At 41.2% G+C, this 17794-nt stretch overlaps 1 protein-coding gene across 2 annotated transcripts in view; it reads left to right on the forward strand.

Annotated features, from left to right (window-relative positions):
- The first annotated feature begins 1218 nt into the window (after window positions 1-1218).
- LOC104604444 (uncharacterized) overlaps window positions 1219-17794 on the forward strand; it is a 30656-nt gene continuing 14080 nt past the window's right edge. For both annotated transcript variants that reach the window (XM_010268778.3, XM_088889424.1), the window contains exon 1: window positions 1219-1635. In XM_010268778.3, coding sequence (XP_010267080.1) covers window positions 1584-1635 — 52 coding nt within the window. In that variant the 5' untranslated portion in view covers window positions 1219-1583. The remainder of the gene's footprint in view (window positions 1636-17794) is intronic.

Genomic DNA, 17794 nt, shown 5'->3' on the forward strand with positions numbered 1-17794 from the left:
AATTAATTTTTATTAATTTAAAACCAACTTAAATTCCACTAAAAAAAATAAAATTTTGCATAGTTAATTAAATTTCATAAGAAATTTAAATTTAATAAAAACTTAATATACTTAAATAAATTCAATTTTTACTAATTCCAAAAATCAATAAAAAATGTTAGTTTTAAACATAGTTTAATTATTTTAAAATCAGTTTAAATTTCATTTAAAAATAAGAAAATTTATAAAAACTCATTGAGTTTTCCAACAATCCTATGAAACTCCCTAGTGTTTGGATCTTAACAAAACTCTCCCCTATTGTTTTGAAAAAAATGTGCAAATACCTTCATTTAGTGAGCAATCCAAATAAAAAATGTCGATGTAATGCATTAATTTTACTTCACTTTAGCTCTTTTACATTTGTCCAAGAAGAATAAGGAGAATTATTCTTTGAAAGTTGTCTAGCAAAATAGATTAGTGGAGGGTAAAGTTGAAACCTTAAATTATGTATGATAATGTATTAATAATGATGAAGGTATTTTGGTAATTTTAAGGAAGTATTTGCACTTTTTTTTCTCAAAATTATAGGGGGGTTTTGTAAGGGTAAGAACAAAGGTGGTTTATGAAATTATTAAAAGATGACACCTTTTTATAATTATACTTAAAAATAATGCAAAAGTAATAATAAACCAATAAAAATTAATAAACAATCCTTTTTTCAAAAAAATAATAAAATCAACATTAAGATAAAAAAATAATACAAATTTAAGAAATTGGCCACTTTCATGCGCAACTTAGATATAAAACCCGTGAATCAGATGTGAAGTAAATTACTATATACGAAGTTATCTCCACTCTCTACATCATCTACCCCCCCCAAAAAAGTCACCATGTCTTCTCAATACGGTGTATGATGTGAAGTAGATTCCTATCTGACGATAAAAAAGCAGCATTGACGTGGGTGTCCCCCTCATTGAATCAAATCCCAATATCGATGTACATCTGACAGTAACGACTCCTGGTTGTACTTCTCGCTCGTGCAGTCGTGCACTGCGCTACTTAAACCCTAAAAATTTAGAATAATCGTTCCAGCTCCCTGGGCTCTGTTGTATTGTGTTCGAGTTCACATCAGCGCCCCACAACACCCAATAGCATATCCGAACCGTGTACTGGGAATATCTCCAGATGATTCAATGCACGCTGAGATATGCATGTGGAGCGCTGATGTGATCTCGTCGTGCTCTGGCCCTAACAACTCTGTTCCATCCACGCTACTCGAGACGGGCTAAGCTGAGCTCATGAGCCAAATCACTCTCTCGGTTCTGCAAAAGCTATTAGAACTAGACTACTTGGGTAGTTGGAGCTTGAGCCTAGCTTGGTCGGCGCTTCGAATTTCAGAGCCACGGCGCTGCCGAGTTTGGGAATTAAAAGGCATTATACAATGTTCATATCAGTGGCATTGCAAAATCGCGATTCATAGTCGTGGGTGATGGACAGAAGGAAGAAAGGAAAAAGAAGAATCTGAACTCTGAAGACGAATCATCGACTCCTATCTTACTAATCGACTTTCGACAAAATTGTAATCTGTTTGCACGCTGGATCATATGGCGTCTCCTCCTTCTCATCAGACTTGTGTTCCTCTCCCTTCCGGTGCAGGTACTTTACGTTTTTGTGTTCTTATATCTCGATTTGTCGATTATGTACTTCTTTTTGCTGTATGGCTTTTAATTATTGTATTTGTTTAGATGTTTTTTTGTTATTATTTTATGTTGAGATGGTCAATTCTTTCATTTTTAGCGCGAGTTTTGTTTTGTTCCTCTTCCTCGCCCCGGCCTTGACATGGCTTTTTCTAGAGCTCGGTTATCGGTATCATTCTTATTTTTCTTTTTTCTTTTTTGTTCTTGTTATTTTTAATGGATTTTATATTATAAGGCATTGTTGCTGATCGCTGCTTGCTGTTGTTATCATTTTCTTTTGTGATCGTCGTAAGGTTTTATATGCATATGCTTGTATTTGGTTACTATTCCTTTTAGTTTGAGCTTTTGGTTTATTTGTTATTTAATAACGAATCTGAACGCTGGGCTTGTAGCTTAATTTATTCGTCTGTTGTATTTCTGGCGGACGTGAGATCTGAGGTGATTTGGTTGCTCCTGGACCTTTTTTTCTCCTCTGGTGTTTAGTCAGGAACATTGTCATTGGTTATGGATTTTATCTGTTAGGTGCATCTGTTAGACAGTTTTGTATGCCCTTAGCTTCAATCATTTTGATGTACTTTTGTTATTTAGTGGAAATAAATAAAGTGCATGTTTGATTCATGTTGTTTGGTTTAATTCTGTGTAAAAACCCTAAAACTGGACATTTGTAGAGACTCATGTTAGTTTTGAATGTTCACAGCCGTTGGATAACTCTGGGGAGATTTATCCTGCCAAGGCTGATACTGGTGTGCCACCAAGTGTTGGGATGGCCTGTCTCAGCCATCAGGGTAAGACCCGAGGCACATACAGCATGGGATTACTTGAATCCTTGAACCGGACCAGATTTCCAGTCTTGCCCTGGACCTTGGAGATAGATGGGCAAAACTGGAAAGTTACACCTGACCCCTAGACTCGATTATGACACTTCACTAGGTGCTGGATCAGGCTGCCTTTGATATGCCAATCAGTGAGATCCTTAGTGGGGATCAAAACCTGGGTATGTTGGGGCAGTTTGAGAATTCATCTGAGTGGGTGGTCATAGTGACAGAATCGGCCACTTTGTCGGACAAAGGGTAATGATCGGGAATGCACTCTCTCTGATGGAAACCAAACTGCCGGCAGTTGATTTCAATCGTTGGAATTTTGTTTTTGCAAAATTAATATATTTACATATATATGTACGGTTTCAAAATGTTTGCAAATGGTTTTAATTCCCGGGATCCATGTGAGAGGAGAGTGCGGCACTGTTCCTTGCAGCCGAGGGAGAGGTCCTCTCTTGTCGGGCAGTGCTTGATCATTAAGGGCTGAGAGGTTAAGTGTAAGACCATTTAGGATAATACCTGATGGGCTAATCTTGCACCTGCCCACAGTCCCTGGGTTTTTATAAGATGGCTTGGCCCAGGGACCACTTAATGTAAGTGTTGGGCCCATAGGGTTCATACGATGGACTCAAGGGGTTCATTGAGATTTTCAGTGAATTTGGCTGGGCCTTCTATTAAAGGCTGGGCCGAACCCATGTGGCTGGTGTGTAGATCAATGCTTGGGTCCCACACCATACAAAGAAGCCCAACTGGGCAGCAGACTGGAAACTAATTAAACACTGAATACTTAATGGGCCAAAAGCCCATTTCGAAGTGGGCTGATATGATCACCCATCAATGGGGCGAATTTGAGATTGAAGTTAGCAAAAAGGATTGGGCTCTTAGCCTTATCCACTCTTAGAGACCAAATTCAAATCAGATTTGAATCTGGTAACCTCCTGATAAGATCAGGAGTAAGCTAACTCTATCTGGAAAAGGGATTAAGATTATCCCCTATCCAAATACTGATTTGGATTGGGATAACTCCTAATCAGGAGATTTTTCTTAATCAAGAAGAAAAGAGAGGAGATTTCGAATGAACCAAGAGAGAGAAATAAGATTTCGATCCAAGAGGTTCTGGTGAGCAAGAAAAGTTCCTGCGAATTGAGATTAGATCTCATTCTCTCCAGAAAAGAAAACAGTTCAGCCTTTTCGTTTCTGGAGATCTCCTCCTGCCGCCGCCATCTGCATTGTTGCAAGATTCGATCTTTGCAGAAAAGAAAGTCAAGAAACCAGTTCTTGACATCAGTCTTGCAAGAAAGACTGAAAGAATTCAGTGTTTAGTACATCCAGGGGATTCTTGTGAAGGATCCAGTGTGTAGGACGCACCCTGCTGGTTCTGTTCCATCCACAGCTGTGTCATCTTCAGCGGGGACAGATCTTGGAGCATTCTTTGGGCGTGAACACCAACTTTGGGAGATACTGCTTCTCCGGATCAGGTATAATCCTCCCATTTATCTTTTGGTACAGATCTGGTTTGATTAGGGTTCAAGTAGATCCTTGAATATTGTATTCTAAATTCAGGGAATATGATTCCCAGTTGGGAGAAGGTAGGAAATTTTTGAAATTCGCCCCACCCATTCCGCAACCTTTATGGCGTCCATTAGATGGATCCTACCATTCTTTCAGTGGTATCAGAGCCACAGGTTCGAATCTTGAACCAAAAGAAAATCAGATCTGACTCTGCGCAGATGGATAGAAGGTGTTCTTTCAAGATTTGCGCAGATTGTTTTCCTTTTTTCAAGAAACTGTTTCTTGTTAAGGGCGATTGATCTGAAATTAATTTCTATTAAATCCAAAATTTATTTGGAATTGTTCTTTATTTATTTTGATTTAATGGACTGTTCAAACCTGGAGATCGCAGTGCAGTTTTAGCGCAGATGGTCTGCGCACCCTTTTTCTTTTCTATTTATTTATTTCATTCAATTCGGTCTGTAAATAATTTTTTTTATTTTTTTTAGACTGAATGTATAGGATTTGATCAAGAATGTAATTAATAGAAATAGGATTTCTGTTTTTTTCTTGATTAAAGAAGATGGAAGAAGATGGCGGCGCAGGAGATTTGCAGATGGAGAAATCGTATTCTGCGATTTGCAGTTTATGAAACTGCAACCCTTGTGATTAACCTCTGTTTTGCAGGTGGTGCGAACAGTCCATAATTGTTTTGTGTTTGCTAGAAATCAAAACTATTAATTTCAGATCATTCAATAATTAATTCTTGAATTGAAAATCAGTTTTGGACCATTTCGGACTAGATTGGACCAAAACTGTTTGGACCGAATCTGGGTTTCGAAAGGGGCTGTTCTCAGTCCAATTGTCTCACACTTTTGTTCCAAATCTGATGTTCAATTATAGGGATTAATTCGGCCCACCTGTAAAGCCCAGTTTTAAAGGGTTAAAACTGCAAAAGCCCATTATTGTGAGATAAGCTGTATGGGCCGAACTGCTATCTGCGATTCAGCCCATACACCTAGTGGACATTAATCGTTAATGACTTGGTTTTTAAATGGGCTGTTGAATGGGCTTTACAGCAATTAATTGATTGGATCAATTCCTCCTTTACATGTGATGTTTGGATGTTTGATGTGCTGCGACCATGGGCCATAAGTACTTGGCCCGTGATGACTCGTTAGTGGCTCTTGCGCACACCATGGCTGAATGCACATCATTGCCATGGTGTCCCTGAAGGTCATTGGATGACCCCCTCTTTGCCTGGTGGGCCCCACAACCCTGAAAAGGGATGCGTACGGAACCCCTAGCCGATGAAGGCCCACCAGAAATCTGACTTTATGAAAGTCAGTGGGAGCCACTTTGGTTTGACCTAAATTAGAACTAGGGCGTGATTTTGTTCCCTCCAGCAAATATGAATGCAAGTGATAGGGAGATCCATATGATGGACTCTCTAAAGGCCTTCCGTCATTAGCACAATGATGGGTCCATCAGTAATGAGGAAACGCACCATAAAATTGGGCTATCCATTTGCTGTTGGATCTGTTAGAGTGTTTCATAAGATGATAGGGGCGTCATAGACCGATGTGGGAGGGGCTTCACCAGAAAATGGGAACTCTCTCACGGTACCTTGGCGTAACCTGAATATGATGGGTGTGCACTCACTGACAGAAGGGTTTACCTGAAAATGGCTCTGAACCTTGTCTGACAGAGGCCAAAGGGAAACTCATTTGATGAGTGGATATGATCCGTCACAGAAAGGTGGTGGGGTTATGCAGCTGAAACAGTTGGCTTCACGCACCCCATGTGATTTCCCACATTTCCAGAGACATTTCGTCGTCTCCGTCACAAAGATAGGAGGGAAATCTCAGAGATGAACAAAATGGGAATGGAACATAGATTAAAAGCCATATCTATGTAGGTAAACATGAATCAAACTAAGGTTGTGGACTAATGATTTTGCTGTTTTATCAGAAAATGGCAAACGGTCAATTTGCAAAGCTTCTAGACGATAACAAGCTTAAGGGCCCAAACTATGCCGACTGGTACAGAAATCTTATGCTGGTCCTAACTTCTGAAAAGTTAGACAAGGTAGTGAAAAATCCTGCCCCGGAACGTCCGGGTGATAGGGCTTCTGAGGCCCGTAGGAGGGACTACTAAGATTGGGAGGATAAGAACTCCCTAGCCCGCTGCTTTGTCATTGCCTCATTAGACAACTCAATACAGAGGCAGTTCGATCAGATCGAACTTGCCAAGGACATATTGGACAGTCTAAGGACAATGTATGAGGAGCAGAACCGTTCTACTCGACAGAAGGTCCTGAAATTGTTCATGACCGCGCAGATGACCAAAGGGCAGAAAGTTCATGACCATTGTCTTCGGATGATGGGATACATCAACGAACTTGAAGCTCTTGGATCCGGGCTAGATCTTGGCACGCAAGTGGATGCCATCCTAAATTCTTTGCCCTCTTCCTTCAATGCGTTCACTATGAACTACAATATGAATAAGCTGAATGTCAGCGTCCAGGAACTCAGCAATATGTTGCAGAGGGCCGAGGATTTACTCAAGAAGGATGAGCCTGTGGTTATGCTTGCTGAAGCTAACAAATCGGGCAAGAGAAAGAGAAAGGCAAAGAAGCCCCAGAAGAAGACTACCAAACCCAAGAAGCAGAAGAAGAACAAGGCATCTGATGTCTGTCACTTCTGCAAGCAGACCGGCCACTGGAAGAGGAACTGTCCTACCTACCTGGAATCTAAAAAAGGTAATATCGAAACTTGTGTCATAGAAACTAATATGTTAGTTACTTCTGTGTCCTGGTGTGTTGACTCCGGGGCTTCAACTCATGCGTGTAACTCACTGCAGGGGTTCAAAGTTAGCAGAAGGCTGAGTGAAGGTGAAGTGACACTGTTCTTGGGAACAACTGCAAGTGTTGCAGCTGCGGCAATAGGAACCGTAGAATTAGTTTTTAAAGAAGGAGTCCTTGTACTTAAAGATTGTCTTTATGTACAGAACTTGAGAAGGAATTTAATTTCTGTTTCAAAATTGTGTGCTGATGGATATACTGTTTACTTTAGTAATATGATTACTGTTAAACGGAATAATAAATTCATTGCATGCGGGGAGCTAGAGAACGGTCTCTATGTTCTGCATCCTTCTTTGGAAACTAACTTAACCGAAACTACGTCGGTCGAAAATCCCAAGAAAAGGACTCGTGATACAGTAAATCTCACGTGCCTCTGGCATTACCGACTTGGCCACATCGGTGTCGACCGAATCACAAGACTGGTAAAGGATGGTCCTTTGGATTTTCTAACCGTAGAAAATCTTCCCACTTGTGAACCTTGCCTCCAAGGTAAGATGACTAAGCGGCCATTTGACGGTAAGCCTGAAAGATGTGCAGGCACACTTGACCTAATACATACTGATGTATGTGGTCCCCTGAGTGTTAGGACACGGAATCAACACGTGTACTTCATCACCTTTACAGATGATTTTTCACGATATGGTTACGTGTACCTAATGAGACATAAGTCTGAATCATTTGAAAAGTTCAAAGAGTTCAGACAGGAAGTCGAGAAACAGTTAGGGAGAGAAATTAAGGCCCTTCGATCAGATCGAGGTGGCGAGTATCTCTCTGACGAATTCAGGGACTACTTAAAGGCCAATGGGATAGTGTCACAACTAGCTCCTCCTGCTACACCTCAACTCAACGGTGTTTCAGAGAGGAGAAATAGGACCTTGTTGGACATGGTCCGGTCACTTCTCGTACGCTCAGAATTACCCACATCCTTTTGGGGATACGCATTAGAGACTGCTATCTACGTGCTGAATAGGGTTCTAACCAAATCAGTTCCGAAAACTCCATATGAGCTTTGGACCGGAAGGAAGCCAAGTGTGAGACACTTGAAGATTTGGGGTTGTCCTGCACACGTTAAAAGAACAAGTGCGGACAAGTTGGAATCTAAAACCAGCCGTTGCCTGTTTATAGGCTACCCAAAGGATTCGGTGGGTTATCTATTCTATGACCCAAGTGAGCAGAAAGTGTTCTGCAGTCGAAACGCCCGATTCTTAGAATCCGATTACATCCTGGACACCCATCGTCAGGAAATAGTTCTTGATGAGGAGAGCTCAGGAGCAGTGGGAGATGACCCACAAGTTCCAGGTAATGACCAACCTAGAAGGTCCACCCGGGTATCCAGACCACCAGTCCGATATGGTTATGACCAGGATAGTTACCTGGTGGAAGCCTTGACTAGTGAAGAGGATCCCGTGTCTTACGCGGAAGCTATGTTAGACATAGACTCCCAGAAGTGGGTGGAGGCCATGAGAGCCGAGATGGACTCAATGGAGACCAATGGAGTCTGGACTCTAGTGGATCCGCCCTCCGGGGTAAAAGCAATTGGTTGCAAATGGATCTACAAGAGGAAGAAGGGCCCCGATGGCAGGATTGAGACCTTTAAAGCTCGATTGGTGGCGAAAGGGTATACTCAGAAAGAAGGCATCGACTATGAGGAAACCTTTTCACCGGTGGCCATGCTTAAATCCATTAGGATCCTGCTAGCTGTAGCAGCGTACCATGATTACGAGATTTGGCAAATGGATGTCAAAACAGCGTTCCTGAATGAAGATCTTAGTGAAGATATCTACATGCAGCAGCCGCAAGGCTTCATTGCTGCTGGTCAGGAACACATGGTATGTAAACTTAATAGATCCATATATGGACTTAAGCAGGCTTCTAGGAGTTGGAACATCCGTTTTGATTCTGCAGTCAAAACGTTTGACTTTGAGCAGAATCCGGATGAGTCCTGTGTTTACAGGAAATCCAGTGGGGATAAGATCACCTTTTTAGTCTTGTATGTGGACGATATCCTACTCATTGGGAATGATGTAGGAATGTTGACTTCGGTCAAGGTGTGGCTATCACAGCAGTTCTCCATGAAAGATCTTGGAGAAGCTTCATACATACTGGGTCTTCGACTCTATAGAGATAGATCGAAGCGGATAATTGGATTATCCCAGGCTGCTTACATTGACAAAATTGTCAAAAGATACAGCATGGAAAACTCCAAGAAAGGAAACGTTCCTTTCAGGCACGGAGTCACTCTCTCCAAGAAGATGTCTCCCAAGACTTCTGAGGAGATTGAGAGCATGAGAGACGTTCCCTATGCCTCAGCTGTGGGGAGCATCATGTATGCCATGTTGTGCACTCGCCCGGACATAGCTCAGGCGGTGAGTGTGGTAAGCAGATTCCAGGCAAACCCAGGACAGGAGCATTGGACTGCTGTGAAGAACATACTCAAATACCTTCGAAGGACGAAAGAGTTTTGTCTGGTATTCGATGGTAGTTCACTGCAAGTTCTAGGGTATACCGATGCCGATTTCCAGTCGGATCCAGATGATAGAAAGTCTACATCTGGGTATGTTTTCACGATAGGATCGTGTGCTGTTTGCTGGAAAAGCAGCAAACAGGGGTCCACTGCAGACTCCACAACCGAGGCCGAGTACATTGCCGCAAGTGAAGCTGCCAAGGAAGCCGTGTGGATGAAGAAATTCATACACGAATTGGGAGCGATTCCATCCAGCACATCACCCATCCCGTTGTTGTGTGACAACAATAGAGCGATCGCCCAGGCTAAAGAGCCTCGGGCCCACTCGAAGTCAAAGCACATCGAGAGGAAGTACCATGTACTGCGGGAGATCGTTGGTAGAGGGGACGTCCTAATTCAAAAGGTAGCATCAGCGGATAATGTGGCAGACCCATTGACTAAGCCACTGACACAGAAGGTGTTTGAGAAACACGTGGAAAGTATGGGACTCTGGCTTGTACCAGATTGGACCTAAGTGCAAGTGGGAGCTGTTAGACAGTTTTGTATGCCCTTAGCTTCAATCATTTTGATGTACTTTTGTTATTTAGTGGAAATAAATAAAGTGCATGTTTGATTCATGTTGTTTGGTTTAATTCTGTGTAAAAACCCTAAAACTGGACATTTGTAGAGACTCATGTTAGTTTTGAATGTTCACAGCCGTTGGATAACTCTGGGGAGATTTATCCTGCCAAGGCTGATACTGGTGTGCCACCAAGTGTTGGGATGGCCTGTCTCAGCCATCAGGGTAAGACCCGAGGCACATACAGCATGGGATTACTTGAATCCTTGAACCGGACCAGATTTCCAGTCTTGCCCTGGACCTTGGAGATAGATGGGCAAAACTGGAAAGTTACACCTGACCCCTAGACTCGATTATGACACTTCACTAGGTGCTGGATCAGGCTGCCTTTGATATGCCAATCAGTGAGATCCTTAGTGGGGATCAAAACCTGGGTATGTTGGGGCAGTTTGAGAATTCATCTGAGTGGGTGGTCATAGTGACAGAATCGGCCACTTTGTCGGACAAAGGGTAATGATCGGGAATGCACTCTCTCTGATGGAAACCAAACTGCCGGCAGTTGATTTCAATCGTTGGAATTTTGTTTTTGCAAAATTAATATATTTACATATATATGTACGGTTTCAAAATGTTTGCAAATGGTTTTAATTCCCGGGATCCATGTGAGAGGAGAGTGCGGCACTGTTCCTTGCAGCCGAGGGAGAGGTCCTCTCTTGTCGGGCAGTGCTTGATCATTAAGGGCTGAGAGGTTAAGTGTAAGACCATTTAGGATAATACCTGATGGGCTAATCTTGCACCTGCCCACAGTCCCTGGGTTTTTATAAGATGGCTTGGCCCAGGGACCACTTAATGTAAGTGTTGGGCCCATAGGGTTCATACGATGGACTCAAGGGGTTCATTGAGATTTTCAGTGAATTTGGCTGGGCCTTCTATTAAAGGCTGGGCCGAACCCATGTGGCTGGTGTGTAGATCAATGCTTGGGTCCCACACCATACAAAGAAGCCCAACTGGGCAGCAGACTGGAAACTAATTAAACACTGAATACTTAATGGGCCAAAAGCCCATTTCGAAGTGGGCTGATATGATCACCCATCAATGGGGCGAATTTGAGATTGAAGTTAGCAAAAAGGATTGGGCTCTTAGCCTTATCCACTCTTAGAGACCAAATTCAAATCAGATTTGAATCTGGTAACCTCCTGATAAGATCAGGAGTAAGCTAACTCTATCTGGAAAAGGGATTAAGATTATCCCCTATCCAAATACTGATTTGGATTGGGATAACTCCTAATCAGGAGATTTTTCTTAATCAAGAAGAAAAGAGAGGAGATTTCGAATGAACCAAGAGAGAGAAATAAGATTTCGATCCAAGAGGTTCTGGTGAGCAAGAAAAGTTCCTGCGAATTGAGATTAGATCTCATTCTCTCCAGAAAAGAAAACAGTTCAGCCTTTTCGTTTCTGGAGATCTCCTCCTGCCGCCGCCATCTGCATTGTTGCAAGATTCGATCTTTGCAGAAAAGAAAGTCAAGAAACCAGTTCTTGACATCAGTCTTGCAAGAAAGACTGAAAGAATTCAGTGTTTAGTACATCCAGGGGATTCTTGTGAAGGATCCAGTGTGTAGGACGCACCCTGCTGGTTCTGTTCCATCCACAGCTGTGTCATCTTCAGCGGGGACAGATCTTGGAGCATTCTTTGGGCGTGAACACCAACTTTGGGAGATACTGCTTCTCCGGATCAGGTATAATCCTCCCATTTATCTTTTGGTACAGATCTGGTTTGATTAGGGTTCAAGTAGATCCTTGAATATTGTATTCTAAATTCAGGGAATATGATTCCCAGTTGGGAGAAGGTAGGAAATTTTTGAAATTCGCCCCACCCATTCCGCAACCTTTATGGCGTCCATTAGATGGATCCTACCATTCTTTCATGGGAAGTTAAAAATAAGTGAACACATAAATTTTAGGGGTGTGGGGAGGAGAGGGAGAAAACTATCGTTATACTAGCATATCTCAGCAACTTAAAATGTAATATGACTTGCCATTTTTGTCTTCTTTTAACTTCTAGATTCTTGGCTATTATCCAGACTGAAAGAAAGGGGCTGCAAGGTGGAAAAGGACTATTTAATTTAACTGAATGTTGTGCATCTAATTGAATGATGTAATAGTAGCATATCTCAGCAACTTAAAATGTAATATGACTTGCCATTTTTGTCTTCTTTTAACTTCTAGATTCTTGGCTATTATCCAGACTGAAAGAAAGGGGCTGCAAGGTGGAAAAGGACTATTTAATTTAACTGAATGTTGTGCATCTAATTGAATGATGTAATAGTAATACTGTCAGCGCTGATCTGAGTAGAAATTAATATAGGGACATGATACGTTATATCCCTCTTGCACAAAAAAGCAAAGTAAACTATACGCAAACTAACCTAGTTAGTTATTGTCTTTTTTTTACCTAGTTAGTTATTGTTAAAACCCCAATAATATGAAAATTTAGGAGCCTAGATCTGGTTTGGGGATCAAGAATCACGAGGAATATGTTTGAACAATTGAGCAAATAAGATATCTAAATAATGTAGTTTAAATTGAAAAGTCTAACATTTGTTTTTGATCTAGAATCTTAAAATGTAACTTATCAAGGGCACTATAGATGGACCTTGTAGCACCAAAAAGCCAAAGATTCAAAGAGAAATGGTTTCCTGAAGAAAACAAAAACTCAATTTTATTCTAAGAAAATATCTAAGTACAATTACTATTAGATGCTAAGGAGAAGTCTTTTGAGGCTTTGAGAGGATTATGCTACCTCTCAGCTCTTGAATGCTGACTACTGAAGAGTTTAAAAGTTTCACCGGATGGCATAGGGAGAAAAATCCAAAGGCAGGCTGCTTTGTAGATTAGTCCTCCCTCCATCTTCTTATGGTTCGCAGAAGCTCTATGTGAATCCCATTTGTAGAAGGAATAGGAGAGTTTTGGGACCTGGGTAGCATATTTTGGGCGTTCAGTAGGCCTATTGGGCATACCAACTCAATTGAAGCTTAGGTAAGGGCTCTTCTCACAAGTGTCCACATTGTGAAGCATATACAAGTATCTTCTATTGCCATATCATTTTTTTAATAGGTAAATAGAAAAAAATCAATGAACTTCCTATTACAATAACATGATTAATGGAATCAAGAGTCAGAGCGTTGGAGGTGGCCCATGGTTTCTAGCTCATCTCCTTGACAAGCTTGGGGAAATTCCAACTCATATGAGGTAGACTTCAAGGGAGCTCAACTAATCTGGTAAAATCCGGGATTTCTATGGCCTTTTTGTATAGTAACAACTCTAAGCCTTAGTAGTTATCTTTGTAGGAATGACCCGGGGAAGAATCAATACTTGCAACTTGCCAGAAAGAAAGAGACAGGCAGAGTATGTATCTCTATATTATTGCATTATTTGCAGTAGGGGTGGGAAGTTAGCAACCCATTACTTCACTGTTCATTTCTTTATATATTTGGTTGCTCTTGAGTTTGTAGCAATTGGGAAGTTCTTTTGGCATGTTTTTGCAATGGAAGGACCATAGTTTGAGAAAGAGTCTCTCCCTTTATGCTTGTGGGTTTCAACTTCCAAGGAATTCCAAGGAGTTAGATGGGTCACCTGTGAAGGTACTTATTAGAGATCCTTGGATCCTCTCCTGGTGGCCCCATACAAACACCTTCCTATTGTTATGAGTGAGGTTAGATGCAATTCACTAGAAGATCTTACGTTTGCTCTCCTTAAGCCCTTCTAGCATTGCTTTATATTTTATTTATTTTTTATTGTTAATAGGTGAGTTTTTATTTGTTATTTATTTAGGGTTATAATATGGGCCTGCAATGAACCAGTTGGGGATGCTGACTCCTCAAAAGTTGAAGTTGGTAGCTTTTGTTTCTGGGCTGTTTTCAGTCAAGGACTATTATTCTCTATGCTATTCATTATGGGGGACTTGGGCTACTCAATTAGTACTATTAGAGGGAGTTAGAACACGAAGGTCAGACCTTGGAGACTAGCACACTTTTTGAATGAAATCAGAGAGCTTCTAACACTCACTTCAACATGGATTAGGTGGTTCCACTTTAACTTCTTTTTTAATGGATTTGTAAGATTTGCAAATGTCGTAGTAGATTGATCTCCAAAGCCAATCGAGAAGGTCTTTTGAGAAGTTGGAGAATGGGAAGATATGCAGTGGTGGTCACTCACCTACAATTTGCAAATGACACAATGATCTTTTGTGATGATTTCAATTTGCAACAGGTGAGAAGGCTAAGATTGATACTAAACCTCTTTGAAAAGATTTCTAGTTTGAAGATCAATCTTGAAAAAAGTTGTGTAGTAGGGCTAAACTTAGATGAGGGGTAGGTCAGTGATTTAAAAGGCGCGCCTAGACACTCAAGCGAGGTGCATTTTAGGGTAGGCGCCTCGCCCAGGTCCTAGGCGTAGCCCATTCAAAAGGCGCACGCTTGGTGCACCTAGTGCGCCTTGTGCCTTAGCCCAGGCGTGCGCCTTTTGAAAATTTGCTGCTTTTTCCCTTTTCTTGAGTCTGGCCACTGGGCCGGGGGCTCCACCCCCGGACCCTCGTGCCACGCCCCTCGAGGCCAGCCCAAACAAGTCCATGTTAGGGTCTTAAATTTTTAGATTTCACACAAAAAATAATAATTTTATAGTTTAAATTGCTTTTAAGAAGATATTTTGTTGAGATGAATGAATGGACAACATTACCAAATAGGGGGTTCTTGAAGCTTCGGTGAGCGAGTGAATTATTTTTTGTGTGAAATCTAAGAATTTAAGACCCTAACATGGACTTGTTTGGGCTTGCCTCGAGGGGCGTGGCACAAAGGCGGCTCGCAGAATTAGGAATGTAATATATCACATTAGCTACTTGATGCAATTGAGAAAAAAAAGAGATTGTGGGTTTTATATGTTTGATTTCAATTTTAAATTCTCATTTGAATATGCTTTACATATTATATTTATGTATTTTAATTTTAGATAATAGGTTTTTTAAAGCATTTGTTTTAAAACTTAAGTTAATATTTTTATTAATATTATGTTTTATATTTTTTTTTGAATTTTTTGCATTTTTTTTTAAATTGTGAGCTTTGCCTCAAAAAGGGGCGCGCCTTGCCTTGCGCCTTGCGCTTTTAAAACCCTGGGGGAGGTAGAAGCAATCGCGGAGACTCTAGGTTTTCAAACTAGTGAGTGGCCTTTGAAGTACTTAGGTCTGCCTTTGGGGGGAAATTTGAGGAGTGTGAATTTTTGGACTCCAATTATAGAAAGGTTTGAAAAGAGGTTAGCATCTTGGAAGTGGAATTACATCTCTTTAGGTGGTAGGTTTACCTTGATCAAGTCCACCTTGGCAAACCTTCTGGTGTATTACCTCTTTGTCTTTAAGATACCCCAAAAAGTGGCTAACTTGTTGGAAAAGGTAATGAGGGATTTTCTTTGAGAACCTAGAGAAGAAAGGGGGATCATCTAGCGAAGTGGGAAGTAGTGACCAGGAGTAAGGAGGAAGGTGGATTAGGGGTGGGCTGGTGGGGGACATGTTTTGTAAGAATCAAGCATTGCTAGGGAAATGGTTGTGGAGATTCCCCTTGGAGAGTGAGAAACTGTGGCACAAGGTAATAGCTTACATGGACTGTTTCAAAATGGTTGGAATGCTAGAGTCTCAAACAGAGTTACTCTTTCCTCCCCTTGGAAAGCAATTCATGGCAGTTCTTCCTTGCTTCCTCAAGCAAATCAGGTATGATTCTTATTCAGGATCTAAAATTCGGTTTTGGGAGGACCTTTGGGTGGGTGATTATACTCTTAAAAATGCCTTCCCATCTTTATATTCGCTATCTTTGTTTAAAAATGAGCCAATTTCTTCTCTCTATTCCATTTATGAGGGAGTGTCTTGGAATTGGGTTTTAGAAGTGGTTTAAGAGAGGCTGAATGTGCATCAATCTCTGATTTGATGCTCATCCTTGATTCAGTTGTTATGTTCTCCTCCACCCCTAGATGAAAGAATTTGGATCCTAGACCCTAAAGGTTCTTTCTCTTGTGCCACCTCTTTTTGTTCTTTGATTGCTCAAGCTCCTTTAGGGCCTTCTTTTCTAGTCAGTGAGGTTTGGTGCAAACCATTCCCCTTAAAAGTAGAGGCTTTTTGTCGGGAGGTCTATCATGGAAAAATCAACACCTTGGGCATGTTGCTAAAGAGAAGGAAAAAAATGTTTGTTCATCACCTAACTGGTGCACACTCTGTAAGGCTAATGGTGGGACTGCTTTTCACATTCTAATTTCCCGTCTGTTAGTAACCTCTACTTGGGAGTGGTTCTTTGACCTCTTTGGGTGCAGGTGGACTCTACCTACAAGCTTACCTAGTCTGTTTGTAGGTGAATTTTTTAGGTGGCCAAGGAAAAGAGGAAGAATTTTATGGAGATGCACTAGGGCTGGCTGGCTGCTGTCGTTTGGACAGTGTAGGAAGAAAGAAATGCGAGACTCTTCAAAGATGAGGAGAGAAACCTGGAAGCAATTTTAGACCATATCCTCCTAAGGGTGATTCATTGGGTTAAGACCTTGGATCTGTTTTCTCCATTTTCCTTTGAGAGCATAAAAATGAATTAGAGAGAAGTGGCCTTTCCGTTTACAAGAAAGACTAGAAGAGTCAGCTTTGGGAACCACCACCAGAAAGCTTTGTAAAACTTAATTTTGATGGAAGCTGTTTCGGCAGGCTCTTGAGGCATAGGAGGGGTATTCAGGGATAAAGATGGAACTATCTTAGCAATATTTTCGGGTCCTATTGCCCAAGGAGATTCAACTAAGGCTGAATTGTCTACTGTATTGTATGGGGTCCAATTAGCAAAAAATCTAAATTTAAGAAGGCTGTTAATAGAAGGAGACTCCTAAGTAGTGGTAAGTTTGTTAAAGAATGAAAAGAAGGTAGCTTGGAGCTATCGAGATTTGGTAAAGAAGATCAAGTGGCATCTGAGAGGTGTAATAGTAACTTTTCAATGGGTTCCAAGGGTTGCTAATGGGATGGAAGACTCTCTAGCAAGGCAAGGGGTTGAAAGGGAACAATTATTTTGGACCAAGTTGTTTTAAGGTGTAATGAGTGTGCAACTGCTCCTGTGGGTAAGGGAAGGGCAGGGAGTTTTGTATGTTAATGTGTAGGGAGTGTCTATTGGTTTGTGTTGTTCCATATGCTTTTAGGGGTACCCAGACCCTGGTTGTAATCCTATGTATATGCTTGTTTATATTAATGAAATACTTTCTGTTATATATCAAAAAAAATCTCCTTACCTCTATTATTTATAGAAACAAAAGGCAAGGAGGGTTGGGTTTAGGAAGCCTAGAGTTGAGAAACCAAGCCTTGTTTGGGAAATGGTTATGGAGATTACCTTTAGAAGGGGGAGAAGTTGTGGCATATGGCAGTGGTAACTATTCATGGGCAGGTGGATAATGATGGGATGCTAGACTATCTGCAAGGACCACTCGAGCTTCACCTTGGAATGCTATTCACTCCATTCTACCACTCTTCCTTTCCTTCCTTGTATCATGTATGATGTTTGTTTGGGTAACAAAGTTAAGTTTTGGCCTTTGGGTGGCAAAGTTACCTTTAAAAGACCTATACCCTTGTCTTTATACTTTGTCTTCCCTTGGAGTTGGACGTTGGTTGAGGCTGAGATTGGTGTCTTTTTTTTTGTAGAAAGTGGCTGTTTTTTCTTTGTTGGTTGTATTTCTTGTGGATGACTGCTTGTCTCCTTTCTTGGTTCATTCTTTTTGCTTTAATAATTTTTATTTTATCTTAAAAAATGATTTTGAGTCTTAAGAGAGATCTCTCCTAGGATAGCTGCTTCTTTTTTCTAATAATTAGAACTGGCAATTGGGTTGGGCCGGGTTTGGTTTGGGTCAAGGAAAGTTCAGGTCATT

The sequence above is a fragment of the Nelumbo nucifera genome, chromosome 6 (genome assembly GCF_055504915.1).
Source record: "Nelumbo nucifera cultivar China Antique chromosome 6, China Antique-T2T, whole genome shotgun sequence".
NCBI classification, from domain to species: Eukaryota; Viridiplantae; Streptophyta; class Magnoliopsida; order Proteales; family Nelumbonaceae; genus Nelumbo; species Nelumbo nucifera.